This window comes from Colias eurytheme, chromosome 16, assembly GCF_061535395.1.
Source record: "Colias eurytheme isolate Ceu_HAF_F1 chromosome 16, ilColEury1 Martin Lab GWU primary, whole genome shotgun sequence".
NCBI lineage: Eukaryota > Metazoa > Arthropoda > Insecta > Lepidoptera > Pieridae > Colias > Colias eurytheme.
This window is the reverse complement of record NC_142995.1, coordinates 9,609,346-9,624,852: the sequence shown is the minus strand read 5'-3', so window position 1 is coordinate 9,624,852 and position 15,507 is coordinate 9,609,346. Positions and strand designations below refer to the sequence as shown.

At 33.6% G+C, this 15,507-nt stretch overlaps 4 protein-coding genes across 4 annotated transcripts in view; 3 read left to right on the top strand and 1 right to left on the bottom strand.

Moving 5' to 3' along the window:
* The window catches only part of LOC149902032 (uncharacterized), a 30,920-nt gene extending 29,505 nt beyond the window's left edge, over window positions 1-1,415 (top strand). Inside the window, exon 4 of the mRNA XM_090110961.1 lies at window positions 1,323-1,415. Coding sequence (XP_089967087.1) covers window positions 1,323-1,336 — 14 coding nt within the window. The 3' untranslated portion in view covers window positions 1,337-1,415. The remainder of the gene's footprint in view (window positions 1-1,322) is intronic.
* On the bottom strand, window positions 620-7,306 carry LOC149902031 (dolichyl-diphosphooligosaccharide--protein glycosyltransferase subunit 4). The gene is made up of 4 exons (XM_090110962.1): window positions 7,292-7,306; window positions 2,342-2,405; window positions 2,010-2,125; window positions 620-698 (listed from the first exon to the last, which is right to left on the bottom strand). The coding sequence occupies exon 3, from the start codon at window positions 2,113-2,115 to the stop codon at window positions 2,011-2,013; it is 105 nt and encodes a 34-aa protein (XP_089967088.1). The 5' UTR covers window positions 2,116-2,125; window positions 2,342-2,405; window positions 7,292-7,306; the 3' UTR covers window positions 620-698; window position 2,010.
* A 97-nt stretch (window positions 7,307-7,403) lies between these two features.
* LOC149902030 (protein NEDD1-like) lies at window positions 7,404-9,828 on the top strand. The gene is made up of 2 exons (XM_090110946.1): window positions 7,404-7,671; window positions 7,914-9,828. Exons 1-2 carry the CDS (start codon window positions 7,537-7,539, stop codon window positions 9,387-9,389), a joined length of 1,611 nt encoding a protein of 536 aa, XP_089967072.1. The 5' UTR covers window positions 7,404-7,536; the 3' UTR covers window positions 9,390-9,828.
* Window positions 9,829-10,387: 559 nt separating this feature from the next.
* On the top strand, window positions 10,388-14,616 carry Nup44A (nuclear pore complex protein Nup44A). The gene is made up of 8 exons (XM_090110899.1): window positions 10,388-10,587; window positions 11,103-11,259; window positions 11,783-11,936; window positions 12,270-12,377; window positions 12,692-12,799; window positions 13,098-13,256; window positions 13,603-13,763; window positions 14,442-14,616. The coding sequence occupies exons 1-8, from the start codon at window positions 10,453-10,455 to the stop codon at window positions 14,582-14,584; spliced, it is 1,125 nt and encodes a 374-aa protein (XP_089967025.1). The 5' UTR covers window positions 10,388-10,452; the 3' UTR covers window positions 14,585-14,616.
* Window positions 14,617-15,507: the final 891 nt, after the last annotated feature.

The following is a 15,507-nucleotide window of genomic DNA, read 5'->3' as shown; positions in this document are numbered from 1 at the left end:
TAGCAGATAGAAGAAAACTATTTCCATAAATGGCAATAAACATTCTGTATCCATGACGAAAATGAAAATAGTGATGTTTTCTTGTAATAGGTATTTTTACTAGATTCCCAACTGCATAATCACATATTCGGCAGTTTATATAATAGTTAAAAGTCTACATTCTTCATGTATAATCTTCTTATATATAAAAATGAATCGCAAAATGTGTTGGTAAGCGCATAACTCGAGAACGGCTGAACCGATTTCGATAATTCTTTTTTTATTATATTCCTTGAAGTACGAGGATGGTTTTTATGTAGAGAAAACGTAAATATGTACCACGGGCGAAGCCGGGGCGGACCGCTAGTATAATATATAATAATATTATAAAGCCGAAGAGTTTGTTTGTTTAATTGTTTGTTTGAACGCGCTAATCTCAGCACCTACTGGTCTGATTTGAAAAATTATTTTGGTGTTAGATAGCCCATTTATGGAGGAAGGCTTTAAGCTATCATCATGCATGCATGCAACAACAGGACTGCTCCTGTTGGGGGTTTCCCGCGGTTTCACCTGGGAACCTGCGGGGCGCAGCTATTTTATGTGACATACAAAATTATATGTATCAAATAAAAAAAAGTAATTTGGAAACTTAATTTATTCACATTCTTAAATAAATTGTTGGTAAATTAATGATGAATTGTGACTCCAGTGCCTCATGCCTGAAACAGAGAAATGATTATGATATTTACTACATAGTTCAAAGAGATTTCTTATTGGAATTTTTTAAGTATTCTATTAATTTTTTTTTTTATATATTTCTTAGCATATCAAAATGTTTTCATTCATGGGTAATAAATAATAATATTTTAGTATTCCACAAATTTCTTTACAATTTATGGTAAGGAGATGATTATTTATTTTAGTAATTTAGTCAATTATTATATAAATACAAATATTATAAAGAGGAAAGGTTTGATTTTTTGTTTGTTTGTTTGTTTGTATGAATTGAATAGGCTCCGAAACTACTTGGCAGATTTGAAAAATTCTTTCACTGTTGGAAAGCTACATCATTTCTGAGTGACATAGGCTAGGTTTTATCCCGGAAATCCCACGGGAACGGGAACTATGCGGGTTTTTTTTTTGAAAACGCGGGCGAAGCCGCAGGCGGAAAGCTAGTTATAATTAAATTTTTTCATCAAAATTTTGGGACTCTTTATCTAAAAATGTTGGTTAACACAAATTGACTATGATGATTTTTTTTTATTATACAACTTTTTAATCTGCATGAATATTGGCATCAAGTGATACATAAGTTAAGTGTGACATTAACGTCTTTGGTACAGGGATTAACGGGTGAGCATAGAATCAAGCAGTCCTGTGTTCGATTCCTGGTGAAGATGAAGAAAAAGAAGTCTCAGTCAGGCAGAACAAGGCTTATCACCTACTTCGGGACTACTAAAGAGAATCGATCAGTGAAACAGATATATGAATAATGCATCTGCCCCTTTACCCCTAGAAGGAAAAATGGGACTTACTAGACTACTTAGTTCTAAACCGTTGGTTAAATAAAATCTGATTTTACAATTCAACAGCGTTTCCTAAGAGCTAGCGCGCACGAGCAACTTTGTCTCCGCAACTATTTTGTCTCTCCCATCAATTTGTATGGGGAGTTGCGTCGCTACGTGCGCGCACTTTCATACTAGCCCATAGGTGGGAGAGACAAAATAGTTGCGGAGACAAAATAGTTGCGGAGACAAAATAGTTGCGGAGACAAAGTTGCTCGTGCGCGCTGGCTCTAAAGAGGTTTAGTTGTTGGAAACAATTATATTATTAATTTACAAAATATATTATATACAGTGCATATAACTTTCATTTCCTCTTGTTATGTATTAAGTATAAGAACATATTAAGTATATATTTGTATCAAAATATAGAACACATCAAGTTTCATAGTGAAATTTTTGTGAAATTAGCATTTTCAAACACTATCTGGCATTAAATATGAAAAGCTTTGAAGAGTGATTGCTTACCTTACTTGCTGCTATTCGCATTGATGTAGTGATATAGGATAACGAGTAGAAATATGGATACGCCAAGGATATTCGAGAAAACTGCCAGCTGAATGTCGGTAATCATGGTGCGGTCTCTGAAAACATGTACAAAGTAGCTGTAAATCGCATAATATACGTAGAAATAGGAACCTCTGTATTAGTTTAATTAATAGTAGGTTATATTATGCCGCTCGATAAAGTAGGTAACATATTAAACCTTACAGAGTTATGTAAATTCATCAAATCATTATAAAATTAAGTAATTTTATTTAAATGTAATATGAATAAGGGTATAAACATTGATTATTTACCTTTTGTTAAAATTTGGGACACGTCACACAAATGACAAAACTGAAAACAACAGTGTTTACGGTATACTCTGTCCACAGAGTACCCTCTGTCCATTAAATTATTTGCTTTTTGACAGCTTCACGCCTATGTAGGATTGTATTGTCTATGTTAAAATGTCATACAAATAATTATCGTACTTCATGGACAGGTCCCGCCCACTTAGGGCGTTTGTCCACTACAAGGAATTTTACGGTCCGGCATTCCGATTTTTTACGGTCCGGTATGGCACGCAATTAATGTAAATACTAGCTTGTGCACTATACGTAATTTTACTGTCCGACATTTTACTTTTCCCTATTCCGGATGGTTTTTTGAGTTTACGAGTCGCTGTAGGTATAATTGTTTTCGAGTGCCCACTTGCTTGGATTTTACTCTTTTTATTACATATGCCAATTGAAAGCAAGCTCTTGTTTTACTTTCTTTTAGCTGGCAATGAGATTTGAGAAGTCGGTATTGTTATTTTATATACATTGACCTATAATTATTATCTAAGTAAGTATTGGTAAGTTAAAGTTCAAGTGGGAATAGATTTAGCTCCTCGTCACCGATTAAAATAAATAAGTGAAATACGCATTTTAAATCTCTTACGGAACTTTACCGTAACTACTTTACCGTACTTTACTTCGTTTATTATAACGAAGTAATATAATATTTCACCTTCTATATTTTTACTCGTTTCTTGTAAAATGCGAAAACAATCATTTATGATAGCATTATACCGCCATACTTCCTTGAACTGTATCGCACTGATCCGAGTAAAGACGGACAGGTGCACAAGCAATTCATCGGTTTTTTCATGCCACACCGGACCGTAAAAAATCGGAATGCCGGACAGTAAAATTCCTTGTAGTGCACAAGCGCCCTTAGTGATGCCTACACAGAACTCAGAGGAATAAACCTATAGAGTTCTTTTCCCTTATTCAAACGCGAGCCTGTGGAGGAGCTAACAAAAAAGTAATATACGTTCCTGGGTAATTTTGGGTCGTAGATTTCAAAAATACACACAAAAAAGGGGTTAGTGGGGGGGAAGTACCCTTTTTTCGGTGGGAAGTATATATCCCGTCATCTGTTCTCTCTTGTAAAAAGTTTGGAAAGGTGGGAACTATAGCTCCCAGTGTCCACTCCAGATATCAATATTTTAAAACACTAGTTAGTTGCCCTGACTCCACTTGTGAATTTAATGTTATCGTAAAAAATTATAAAGATCAAGTTTTTTAATAAAGGAGGTGAAAGTACTCATCAATGCAAGTTTCTTTTACTGAGGGAAGAATTCGGGAATTGAAAAATGAATGACTTCAACATAAAAATGGCATTTTTCTAAAACAAAATAAAAACAATAGGTAAATACTAATGTATTGAGTTAAGATTTCTAATTATCTGATCAGGAAATAACGAATAACAATAAATAAGTTGCTTATACCAACTAAAAAAGATTTTTTGGACACACAGATTTTATATATAGAATTTCCGAATGTCGTGTGCAGTGACGAACACTGGGATGATATCTTCCCACTTAAAGACTTAATTTCAATCGACTCTAACAAGGTATATACGAAAGATTCTGGGCATATTTTTACGTTTCACGCAACCGTAATATAGTCTAGTTTACATAGCTAGAACTCAAATCTACTTATCTAATTTTTTTTGAGCACTACACCAAAAACTAAAAAATAACGGTCGTTTTCGGCTGCAAAATTACGTCACCTAACTTTGACGTGTGTTTACCATGACATGTGATAATTCTCTGAAAAGTGTTTCTATGAAAAAAAGTTCTCTAAAATGTTAAGATTGCCTAGATAAATATTACACTGCATTAGGTTTAAGCATATAAAAATAAAACACGATTTACTTCAATCTGAGACGTGGGAAGTATAGCTCCCAGCGTTTTAATAAGGGTTATATTGAGACAGAACAAAATACATATTTTCTAATATACTTACTCTTAGTCAATAACAGCATAAGTCAGATTGAGATAGCGATAGAGTATCTGCACTGTCTTCAAACGTAGCGCGCCGGCTATGTTTTGTTTGCCTTCCAGCTGGAGGTCTCGGTGCGTCAAGTGTTTTTAACGAAATATTTAGAAAATATAAAGTGTATAGTGTTTCTTTTTATTTGTCAGTGTGCTAAAATGACTATTGTATGTTTAGCTACCGGCTATTACTAGTCGAATGGGAGTTTTGGATGAAAACAATGAAAAAATATCTTTCCATCGGTAAGTGATTTTCAGCAAATTGATAAATATTTATGTTCTAACCCTATTTGAAGGTTTTATCAAGCGCTTTTTTATAAGTTTATGTTGTAACTGTAACATTTACCCACTTTATGGGGTTGTGGAATACAAAAGAATAAAATAATTTTAAAAAAATGTCACAATATTATCACGTTTGGCATTTTGTCTACCACCGTAGTGTTGTAACACATTTAGCGTATATTATCGATTTATGACAAAAAATCTATTTCATATTAACGTTGATTTATTTATTTTGTTTCTTATATCAGATTTATATGTAGTTGTTGTAGCAAATAATAGATGTAAATTTTCTACAGCAGGAAAATAAAAAATACCACGTGGTTGTTTTATTTGACTTATCTGTTTAGTTTGTTGTTTCTCTTTTAGATTATTAATAAATTCATTTTGTTTTAGATTTCCAGAGCTAAATAAAAAATGGGTATAAAACATGAGACGTGTAGATTGGACGCCGTCGAAATTTGCTAGATTGTGTTCACTGCATTTCGAGCCTGCGTGTTATCAAGATGGATACTCTAGAAGAATTGTGCAATCTTACGCTTACGTTTTTTTTTTGTTCCTTTAGATAATAAATACATTTGTGTGTGAGTGAATTTTTATTTGGAAATTTTTTTACACATTTGCTTTAAATGTGTAACTATGTGCAAAATTAAACGGTTGATTAAATGACAGTTCTCATAGATGAGAAACTACTATTGAAATACATACTTAATATACATGCGTTTTCAAAGAAAAACCCGCATAGTTCCCATTCCTGTGGGATTTACGGGATCAAAAGTAATTTTTCCAAATTTCATTGTAATCGGTTTAGTAGTATTCGCGTGAAAGAGTAACAAACATCCATCCTCACAAACTTTCGCTTTATTAGTAGGATGTAAGGAAAATATTTTCTTTAAGACTGTCCTTTTGTGAACTTGTTAAAATTCATGCTGACTGTGCCTTTCTCCTCACTCCTTTAATTGATCTTTATTTTAAATTAGTTACATTTCAAGTTTTAAAATTTATTTTAAAATATACTAGCTTTCCGCCCGCGTTTTTAAAGAAAATCCCGCACAGTTCCCGTTCACGTGGGATTTCCGGTATAAAACCTATCCTATGTGTGTATGTACAAAATTTCATTGTAATCGGTTCAGCAGTGAAAGAGAAAGTTATCCATTCTCGCATAATTTCGCATTTATTATATTCGTAGGATTAAACAAATAATGTATTCAACTGAAATTTATGATTAATTTTGTTTTTTTATTATTATTTATTATTTCACGAAACCGTAAATGCAAAATGCATTCACGATTTTATCGATTGAAGCACATCCCATCACTATCACCTTCTATCTATCTAAATACGTACCTATAGTAAAAATGGTGCCATGACTATGTTGAAACGTAGCTTGTAGTCTATAGCTATCTCATTCTTTCATACGACGTTTTCTTCAGATAGAGAGAAACAAATATATGTAAATTGTATACGCTCGATACAAGTACTCTATAGGTTTATTGCTCTGAGACACAGAATTATTCAATGATGGGTCGATAGATTAAAATAATCGATAGAAATACTCTGTAAAATATATCCGATACAGAAAAACTCTTCTATTATATTATATAATTTAAACGTAAAGACAACCAAATTGTAAGATAGAAACCAATAAATAATAAAATATTAGTTTAGTTTAGTTTTAACATACAATGCATAGATATGCAGTGCCGTCTTTAGGATCAACGAGGCTATGGGCCAAGGTACTGGCTGGGGCCTATGTAAGGGATGGAAAATCCTTAAATTTTAACTTTATCATTTTTCAGTTTACAATAACGCAATAGGCTAAATCGTAACCCCGTCTCTTAACACCCCACATAATATGAGAGTTCAATAAATATTATAATTTCTATTTTACCAAGTGTGTGATTTGATATTTTTCTTATTATGTTATAAAATTTGTTGTTGTATATCGAAAATTTTCAGAATTGTGGGGCCCCTGCCTACCTCGGGGCCTCGGGCCAGGGCCCTGCGGGCCCTGCCTTAAAGACGGCACTGTAGATATGTGGTCTTATTATTACATATCTTATTAGTACTCTTATTAGTATTTACGTACCTGATTCGATTTATGATAATATTTTGAATTTATAATTGAAATAGTATCACAATCGATAATCTTTTGAACATCACTTCTGCCCCCTAGTCAAGTGGCTTTCTGTTAGCGTAGCGTTCAATAGGGCGTATTCAGAAAGAAAGCTTGAAACTTATAAGCGCTTATAAGCGCTTATCGGCGCTTATAAGCGCTGGTAACCCGCGCAGGAAAATATATGAACATGCGCTTATAAGCGCTGATCGGCGCCGACAAGTTTGTTGAAACTTGTTGGAACTTGTCAGCGCTTATAAGCGCATGTTCATATATTTTCCTGCGCGGGTTACCAGCGCTTATAAGCGCCGATAAGCGCTTATAAGCGCTTATAAGTTTCAAGCTTTCTTTCTGAATACGCCCTTAGAATAGACTAAGAAAAACTACGAATGTATGAGATTGACGTAAGCTGTAGATAAACGTATCTACAGCTTAAACGTATCTACAGATAAACGTATCTACAGCTTACGTCAATCTCATTACGGGGCTGGTATAATATCACCCATCGAGCTGTCAAAAAGCAATTCTTATAGTGGACAGACTATAGAAATTAGAATTTACCGGTTGGTTATCACGTTAAAATATATAATGTAATCTGTAGTGTGTACTGTGTAGTGTGTTTATGTCTCACTTGACATACGACAGGAACTGTCAAAATTAAACGTTTCTTCAATGTCGTCGTTTTAAAATGAAATAAACATCTAAAATTATAAATAAATCGTTACCTTTAGCTCATAATACTTAAGGAAATACATCAAATATATCCATGATCTAATAAGAATAAGAAAAAAATGTATTTATCGTCAGCGAGTTCGCAACTTTTGCTTTATGATGCAAACAGTTATGATTTGAAAAAGTCCTACAAATGTTACGACGGTGTTCTACGAGATGTTTCTTGGAGTGACGATAGCAAATATTTATTACAGGTAATTTTAGATCGCACTGGTAAAGCTCAGTTGCATAATTCGAATCTAAATTAACCAAATCCAATTCCTGTACATAACAACAGCGAGATAAATCATTAAATAATTATAAAATTTCAGAAAATCGTGCAACGACTGTCTTTCGTTACTTACTAACACAATTACTAACTTAATTGCAATCTTAATAAATGGTACAAATCTTACTATGAATTATGATAAAATATGAACTTATTTTTTAATTTTAGGTAAACTCCAAAGGCCTTGTAGAAGTTCTAACTCCAGCTGAGCATGAAGTGCGTAGCTTACAACACATACCAGTCAAAGATTCTTGGTCAGCAAGTTTCCACAGAGACGGTCACCGTAATGTTGCTATTGGCACAAAGAATGGTGAAGTCATGATATGGGATACAAAAAATAAAGGAGTTACAAAAGCCTTCCCTACACCACCCACACCATCTTGTGTCAATATTATAAGTTACAATTCTAAAAATACAAGTCTAGCTGCATCAATGCAAAACGGAGATACAGTTATTTACGGCCTTGTCTCCAATATACCAGTTTGTACTGTTAAACTTAATTGCTCTAAAAGTATTTCTGCAATGAAGTTCCATCATGAGTCAAGATCATCCTTAGGTCTGGCTACAGATGAAGGTCATGTAATATTAAGAGATATAACTACAAATAAGGATAAAGCACTCTTTGAGAACATACATGCATCTCCTGTCAGTGATTTTACATTTTCCCTCATCAATAGGGACGTTATGCTGTCATCTGGATATGACAAAGTAATGCATGTTTATGATACAAGACTACAAAACGTAGTGTCTACAATAAAAACTTCATATGCACTAACATCGCTGGCGATAAATACTGAAAATCATGTTGCACTTGGTACAAAAAATGGCTATGTTGTTATTTATGATTTGAGAGATCTGACCATGCCATTTAAAATATTAAAAGGTCATGAAGAAGAAGTGAGGAAAGTGGCTTTCCAACCACACAGAAAGAAAACATTATCAACAGAATTGAGTATTAATGAAAGAGTTGAATGCAATAGTCCAATGAAAGTGCAGTCTCCCGTTCGAAGTAGGAACTCAGATTTGTTTTATGTTAATAACACACCTCCTAAAGTCAGTCTTGATGTCCAAGGAAGTGAGGTGAAGAGATCCACCAGTGACAATAAAGCTGATTCCTTCCTTGTTATGATGGGTTTGGATGATAAATCAAATGTCGACTTTGAAGATGAATTCAACAAATCCCCTGAACACTTCAGAAAGAGTGATAAAATTGAGTTGAGGTATCGCCAACTAGATGCTGAGAAGAATATAAATAAAGCTTCCACACCATTGAGCAGTCGAGGTGGTGATAATATTATTTTTCCATCTCCCTTAGTCATCAATGGAGTACCAGATGATGGGCGAACCTCAAATACTAACATAAGGCAGGCAAGCTTACAACCCGTAGGTATAGATAATAAGACTGTTGAAGAGCTAAAGGATTTCATTAAACTATCATTATCATATGTTGCTGACGATAATAGAAGGTATTTCCTAAACACCATGATGGAACTAACAAAGCAAAAGCTGTATCTTGAAAAGCAGTTGGGCAATATGAGCAATCAAATAGATACATTGGTTCAAAACCAAAATGCACTAATTGAAGCTAACAGAAAGCTAGTTCTACAGGTAGATCAGTTGAAATCTGAAAAAAACTCATTTTAAGTGTTTTATGTAACAAAATCGAATTTACAAATATTACAAAAATTTTAAATTTAGACTAAAATGTTCATAAGAATCTCTTAGGTATTTTTTAATGAATTGTTTCTAATGAATTGCCAGTAAATTATTGCCCCAAATAATGATAGTATTTATAGAATAAATAATTGATTTAAAAAATAATGTGACAAATTAATATTTATAGTTAAATAAATGCACATCAATTATAATATCTAGAAAAAACCAGATCCATCTAAAAAAATGTTATTTTATGATAATTGCAGTGATGGTTACATTATGTGTGAATTTTATTACGTGATTTTTTCAATATTATTTTGTATTTTAGTTTGTGCCATTTTAAAAGTGATATAATTAAGTACTGGAATGTTATCTGCAAGCTGTGAAATTGCATTTGTATTACTAATAAAAATATGTTAGCATGTTATTTATTGTTTTATTTACTAGACCTGGAATATCCTTACCTAATGAGGAGAAGATTGCTAATCTTCCACAATCCACATAAAAAAGGAATTTTCACTTTATACTGGATTCTGGTAGTTAAGATTAACTAAATAATTGCTGTTACCATGTCAACTATCTTAACATATTTTATCGTAGTGTAGCTTAGATCATTAAGTTAATGATCTAAGTAGTGTAGAATAGCCATAGGCCATAGCAAAATTCGATTTCAATTTTTCGTTTACCAAGAATATTTGTTGTTGTTAAAATATTTCAACAGTATCGGCATTCTGAGCAGTTATTGTACAAATCCTGCGGTAGTCTACTAATGATTTACAAATCAGTAAAGCCGTTCAAACGAAATTTTTTATTTTACAGTGGGTATATAGAGGAACAAGATAAATTGAACGGAATTTTATTTAGTACGTTCGCGTTGATTCGTGGTTGATTCCAACAACGAAAATCACGCAACGCAGCAAAATCTGGCAATTTTTTTTTCCAATATTACTGGATAAAGTGCAACACCGAAACTGTCATCAGTCATAATCAAATGTCAGTATCGGTGAATTTTTAAATTCGGTTACTTTATACATATTTTAAAGTCGTACAAATGGGTGAAATGGGAGTTAATAACTTATTTGAATCGCAAACAATTATTGCCGATCACAAAGATTTAATTCATGATGTTGCGTATGACTTTTACGGAGAAAGAATGGCGACTTGCTCTAGCGACCAATATGTAAAGGTAGGTTATGTTGTTATTTATAATTAAGAATATATCAACACTTGCTGAAATAAAGACGTATTAAAATATAAAAGTGCACATTATCAGCCAAATATAATATAAAGAATACATTGTTAGTTTCTGCACGTTAATTTTAAAGCCGAATGTTTTGTAAACAAAGCACTGAAAGTTTCGTTTCCATTCTAACTGGGTACTTGAAATATTCACAGCTATATTGAAGTGAAAACTTCTTTAGCGGCGTTGGGCATACAATCTTAAACTCGCGTCAGGACACGTGGCCTGATCGAAAAAGCGTAAGACGGATTTTTTTTTAGCCCTTATATTCCATGCGTAAGACGGATACCATTCCAAAATATCAAACATGCTGAACGTTAATAATCAAGTTTTCACTTCTGCCGGCACTCCCGGAGTGCAACCCGTCTTTTTTTGCAATTATTAAATTAACGTCTTCCAAGTTCTCCATTTATATTTTATAGTTTATTTATAATATCCAGTTGGTTAAATAATGTTCTTAGGTCTGGGATTCTGATGGCGAAGGTGGTTGGAAGCTCACAGCAAGCTGGAAAGCGCACCACGGTTCGGTGTGGAAGGTCACTTGGGCGCACCCTGAGTTTGGGCAAGTGCTGGCCACATGCTCCTTTGATAGAACAGCCGCAATTTGGGAAGAAGTTGGTATGCTTCCTTTTTTCTATTCATGATTATGTATTAGTAGTAGTTTATGTAGTAAAAATAGCTTGGTAAAACTGATATTAGTAATATTACTCAGGTGATAAATAAAAGTACTACAATATTCTGATAGTGGATCGAAAACAAGAGTTGCTTCTAGGTATAAAAATGTATAAATATTCAATAGGCATAAGTATGAATGTCAATAATATTCCTTAAAATCATCAAATACTAATCTCATTCTTTTAAATTACTTATAACTAACTTGCTGTGCCCCATGGTTTCACCCGCATGTCTCTGCTCCTGTTGGTCTTAGCGTGATAATATATTAAATTAAAGCCATCCTCGTTAAATGGGCTATCTAACACCAAAATAATTTTTCAAATCGGACCAGTAGTTCCTGAGATTAATGCGTTCAAACAAACAAACTCTTCAGCTTTATAATATTAGTATAGATAAGTAATATTCATTTTCTTTTGCTTGTTTCTTTTTAAAAGTAACATCACCAATTCTAGTATTATTTTGTAAGGTGACACAACATCAAGTGGTGCAGAAAAAGGCCTCCGAACCTGGGTAAAACGATCAAACCTGGTTGACTCGAGGACATCAGTGACGGACGTTAAGTTTGGACCAAAGCACTTAGGGCTTCAGCTAGTCACTTGCTCAGCGGATGGTATTATTAGGTAACTCTAGTTTTAATTAGAAAATGACTTATTAATAAACTTAGCATTGTACATATTGATTTTTTTAATATTGGGGCAAAATTTATAATCACTGAGAAATATGTAAAAAAGAAAATCACTGTTAGACTTAATTCTTAATTCTACAATCTACACATTTCTACAATAATTGTACACAACCTATTTATATTGCTCTTTAGTTAAAAGCTTAATTCATTGCTTTTTCTGTAAATATATGTTTTTATTAGATCCAAATATATTTTGCTTATGTCATAGAAGATAGATATTTTTCAAGAATTTGGTAACAATAATTCAAAATGATCAATACTATTTCAGAATATATGAAGCTCCCGATGTAATGAATTTAGCACAGTGGACCCTACAGCATGAAATACCCACTAAAGTGTCCATCAGCTGTCTCTCCTGGAATCCATCACTATCAAGGTAAAATATATAAGACCACAATCCAGTTTAAAAGAATATTTAACTCTGATTTTAAAAAAAAGCTTTAGTCAATGGAATGCAACATAAGAAAATATACAATATACATTTTTTTTAAACTGGACGAACCAATAAACATACACTACTTATTGCTTGTAATAGATATATCTTAAAAAAATACGAAACCAATGTAGAAAATGTTTTTTCCAAGCAATTTTTTCAGTGATGTTATTAATTTATTATTTTTTGAACTGTGTAATATTTTTAATTTATAGTATGTGCGTATTAGATTTTATATTAATTTAATTTATTTGCAGAGTGAATTCCAATCCACCTATGATAGCCGTGGGTAGCGACGAGCCAAATGTCGCTAATGCGAACTCACAAAGCGATAAAACTTGCAACGGAAAAGTTTTTATATATGAGTAAGTTTTACTTTTCAAAATCTAATATGGAAGTTAAACATATTTTTATTAATATATATTCTATGTGTGAATATGATTCCGGGAATATCAACTCAACCTCAAACTTATTTATTCAATTTTATTTACCACCTACTCGGAAAGGAGTTTCTTCAGAGAAGAACCGACATGAAACTCCATAGTCAATATTTTAGAATCATCAATCAATTTTGCTATGATGTAAATACTCTTGTTTTTCTTGTGAATTCGACGGCGAGTGAAACCACGCTGCATGTTTAGTATAATATAAAATGTCTCACAGATACAGTGAAGCCTCCCGCCGCTGGACGCGCACGGAATGTCTCTCGTCTGTTGTAGAGCCTGTCAACGATTTGGCCTTCGCACCAAACCTCGGACGTTCCTTCCATTTGCTAGCCGTTGCTACTAAGGATGTTCGGATTATTAAAATTGAACCTCTACCGTGAGTATGCTTATTTTAATTTATTGATTGCTTATTTTCATTTTTTTCATAGTTGTATTTATTTTAAAAAGTAATTTATATGCTAAAAGATTGTAATAAAAAATGTCTATTTATTTTCTTTTGTTTACATATCGATAAAAATAACTATTTTTGTATTTTATTATATTTTATTATTATAGTGACTCGCCTAATTTTCAAACCGGATGAAAATATGATATTAGAACTTCGTCGTAACTAGATATTTAATAGTTTGTCGATATTTACCTTTCTTACTACTATGTGACGCAATTTTTTAATCTTCATGTTTACAAAAAAAATGAGGGTATTTTGAAATTTTTTTGTTCAGTGAGTCATCGAGCAACAGCAATGGGTGCGGGGTTCGATTCCGCAGCGAAGTACTCGCCGCGTTCGAAGACCACAACTCGTGCGTGTGGCGCGTGTCGTGGAACGTCACCGGCACACTCTTGGCCTCTTCCGGGGACGATTGTTGCGTGCGACTTTGGAAAAGTAAGGAAAAAATGTTGTTTTTTTTAGTTTTTGCAGCATTAATATTATTAGTGCGAATGTGTTTTTTTTTGTCAATTTTTAATTTCTTTAACTGATTGACGAATATTAAGATCAATGTTAATAATTTGATGTACTAACAGAATTTAGTTTTGATTTCGTATCTAGATAGTACTATTGACAGAAGCATAGATTCTACTTCTATAGGCGCTTTTGAGCAGTGGATTCTCTTATCTCCAGACAATCCACTAACATGTTTGCCCACTCTATTTAAAAAAATAAGGTTGTGTAGTGAAATGTTCTTCTAATATTATAATGCGAAAGATTGTGAGGATGTGTGTGTGTGTGCTTGTTACTCTTTCACGCAAATACTACTGAACCGATTACAATGAAATTTTTAATGTTGTATTTGTTAGTGGTGGTTGCCTATAATTGTGACAGCACTATGTCTACGATTGTAATTACTTTAATGCTTTTATCTATGTTATCAGTGTATGTCATGTTGGTGATCCTTATTGAAATAAATAAATTTAGCACACATATAGAGGGTAACTTGGATTAACACATAGGATAGGTTTTATCCCGGAAATCCCACGGGAACTATGCGGGTTTTTTTGAAAGCGCGGGCGAAGCCGCGGGCGGAAAGCTAGTGTGATAATAATATGCAAATAATTGTTCCAGTGCAATACCTGAACCAGTGGCGCTGTGTGGCGGTGTTCAAGAGCGAGGCGGGTGGCGGGGAGTCCCCCGCGCGGGCCCGACCGCGCACCACGTACACGCGCCTTGCTGCCATCACCAACCCCACGCACATGCCCCACCATTGATCACCACTTACTGGTGAGTTTGTCTTTTATCCACAGAATACGTAATAGTAGCTAAACGCTACAGAACGGACACCCTCCGCCTCCCGCCAAAATTAAACACTTACCTCACCCTGCACGATCATGCTATAAATGGACCGCATTTTTCTACAAGGACGATACGCAACGAAGATTGACAACATTAACAAATTGACTTAAAGTAATTTTATTATTTTGGATTTGTGGTTATATTTTTTCGTAGAAAATGTTTAGATATTGTGCTGTTTACGGATGTATTTCATCAGAAAATCGCGAATTTTTTTTTACGCTAGTCACAAATGTGCCAACCATAAAGCGTTAACACACACATTTGCAGTGTCTTCTTCTTCTTCTTCTTCTTCAGTGTGACTGTCAAAACGATAATTTTGTATGGAGTGTCCGGGGTGTGCCTTACCTACTTTTTTGTAGTGTTCAATTGTTTTTATATGTTTTGTTTTTATATTCTGTGAATAAACGTTTATCTATGTTACCGCCATGTCACCATTCCCTTTGGTTCTCACCAGCTCCACGCACATTTCCCACCACCAAAAGTTTTCCTAAAGTCAAAAGATCAACATCTCTAGCAACATTGTTGATCAACAAATATTTGCCATTAATAGTAGTCAGTTGTGTGTAATATTAGAACTAGGTATGTTATCAATATAAATAAGCATTAAAGACATTTTTTAGTAATTGCTTGCAGATATGGTATAGATGAAACGGAACTGAATAGGTCCTTCGAGTCGGATGTACACCAGCGACCAATTGGATTGATCTTATGGTTTTCATTTTATAGCGATTGAGAAATATTTATATTATTGAGACATTTTTTAGTAATTGCTTGCAGATATGGTATAGATGAAACGGAACTGAATAGGTCCTTCGAGTCGGATGTACACCAGCGACCA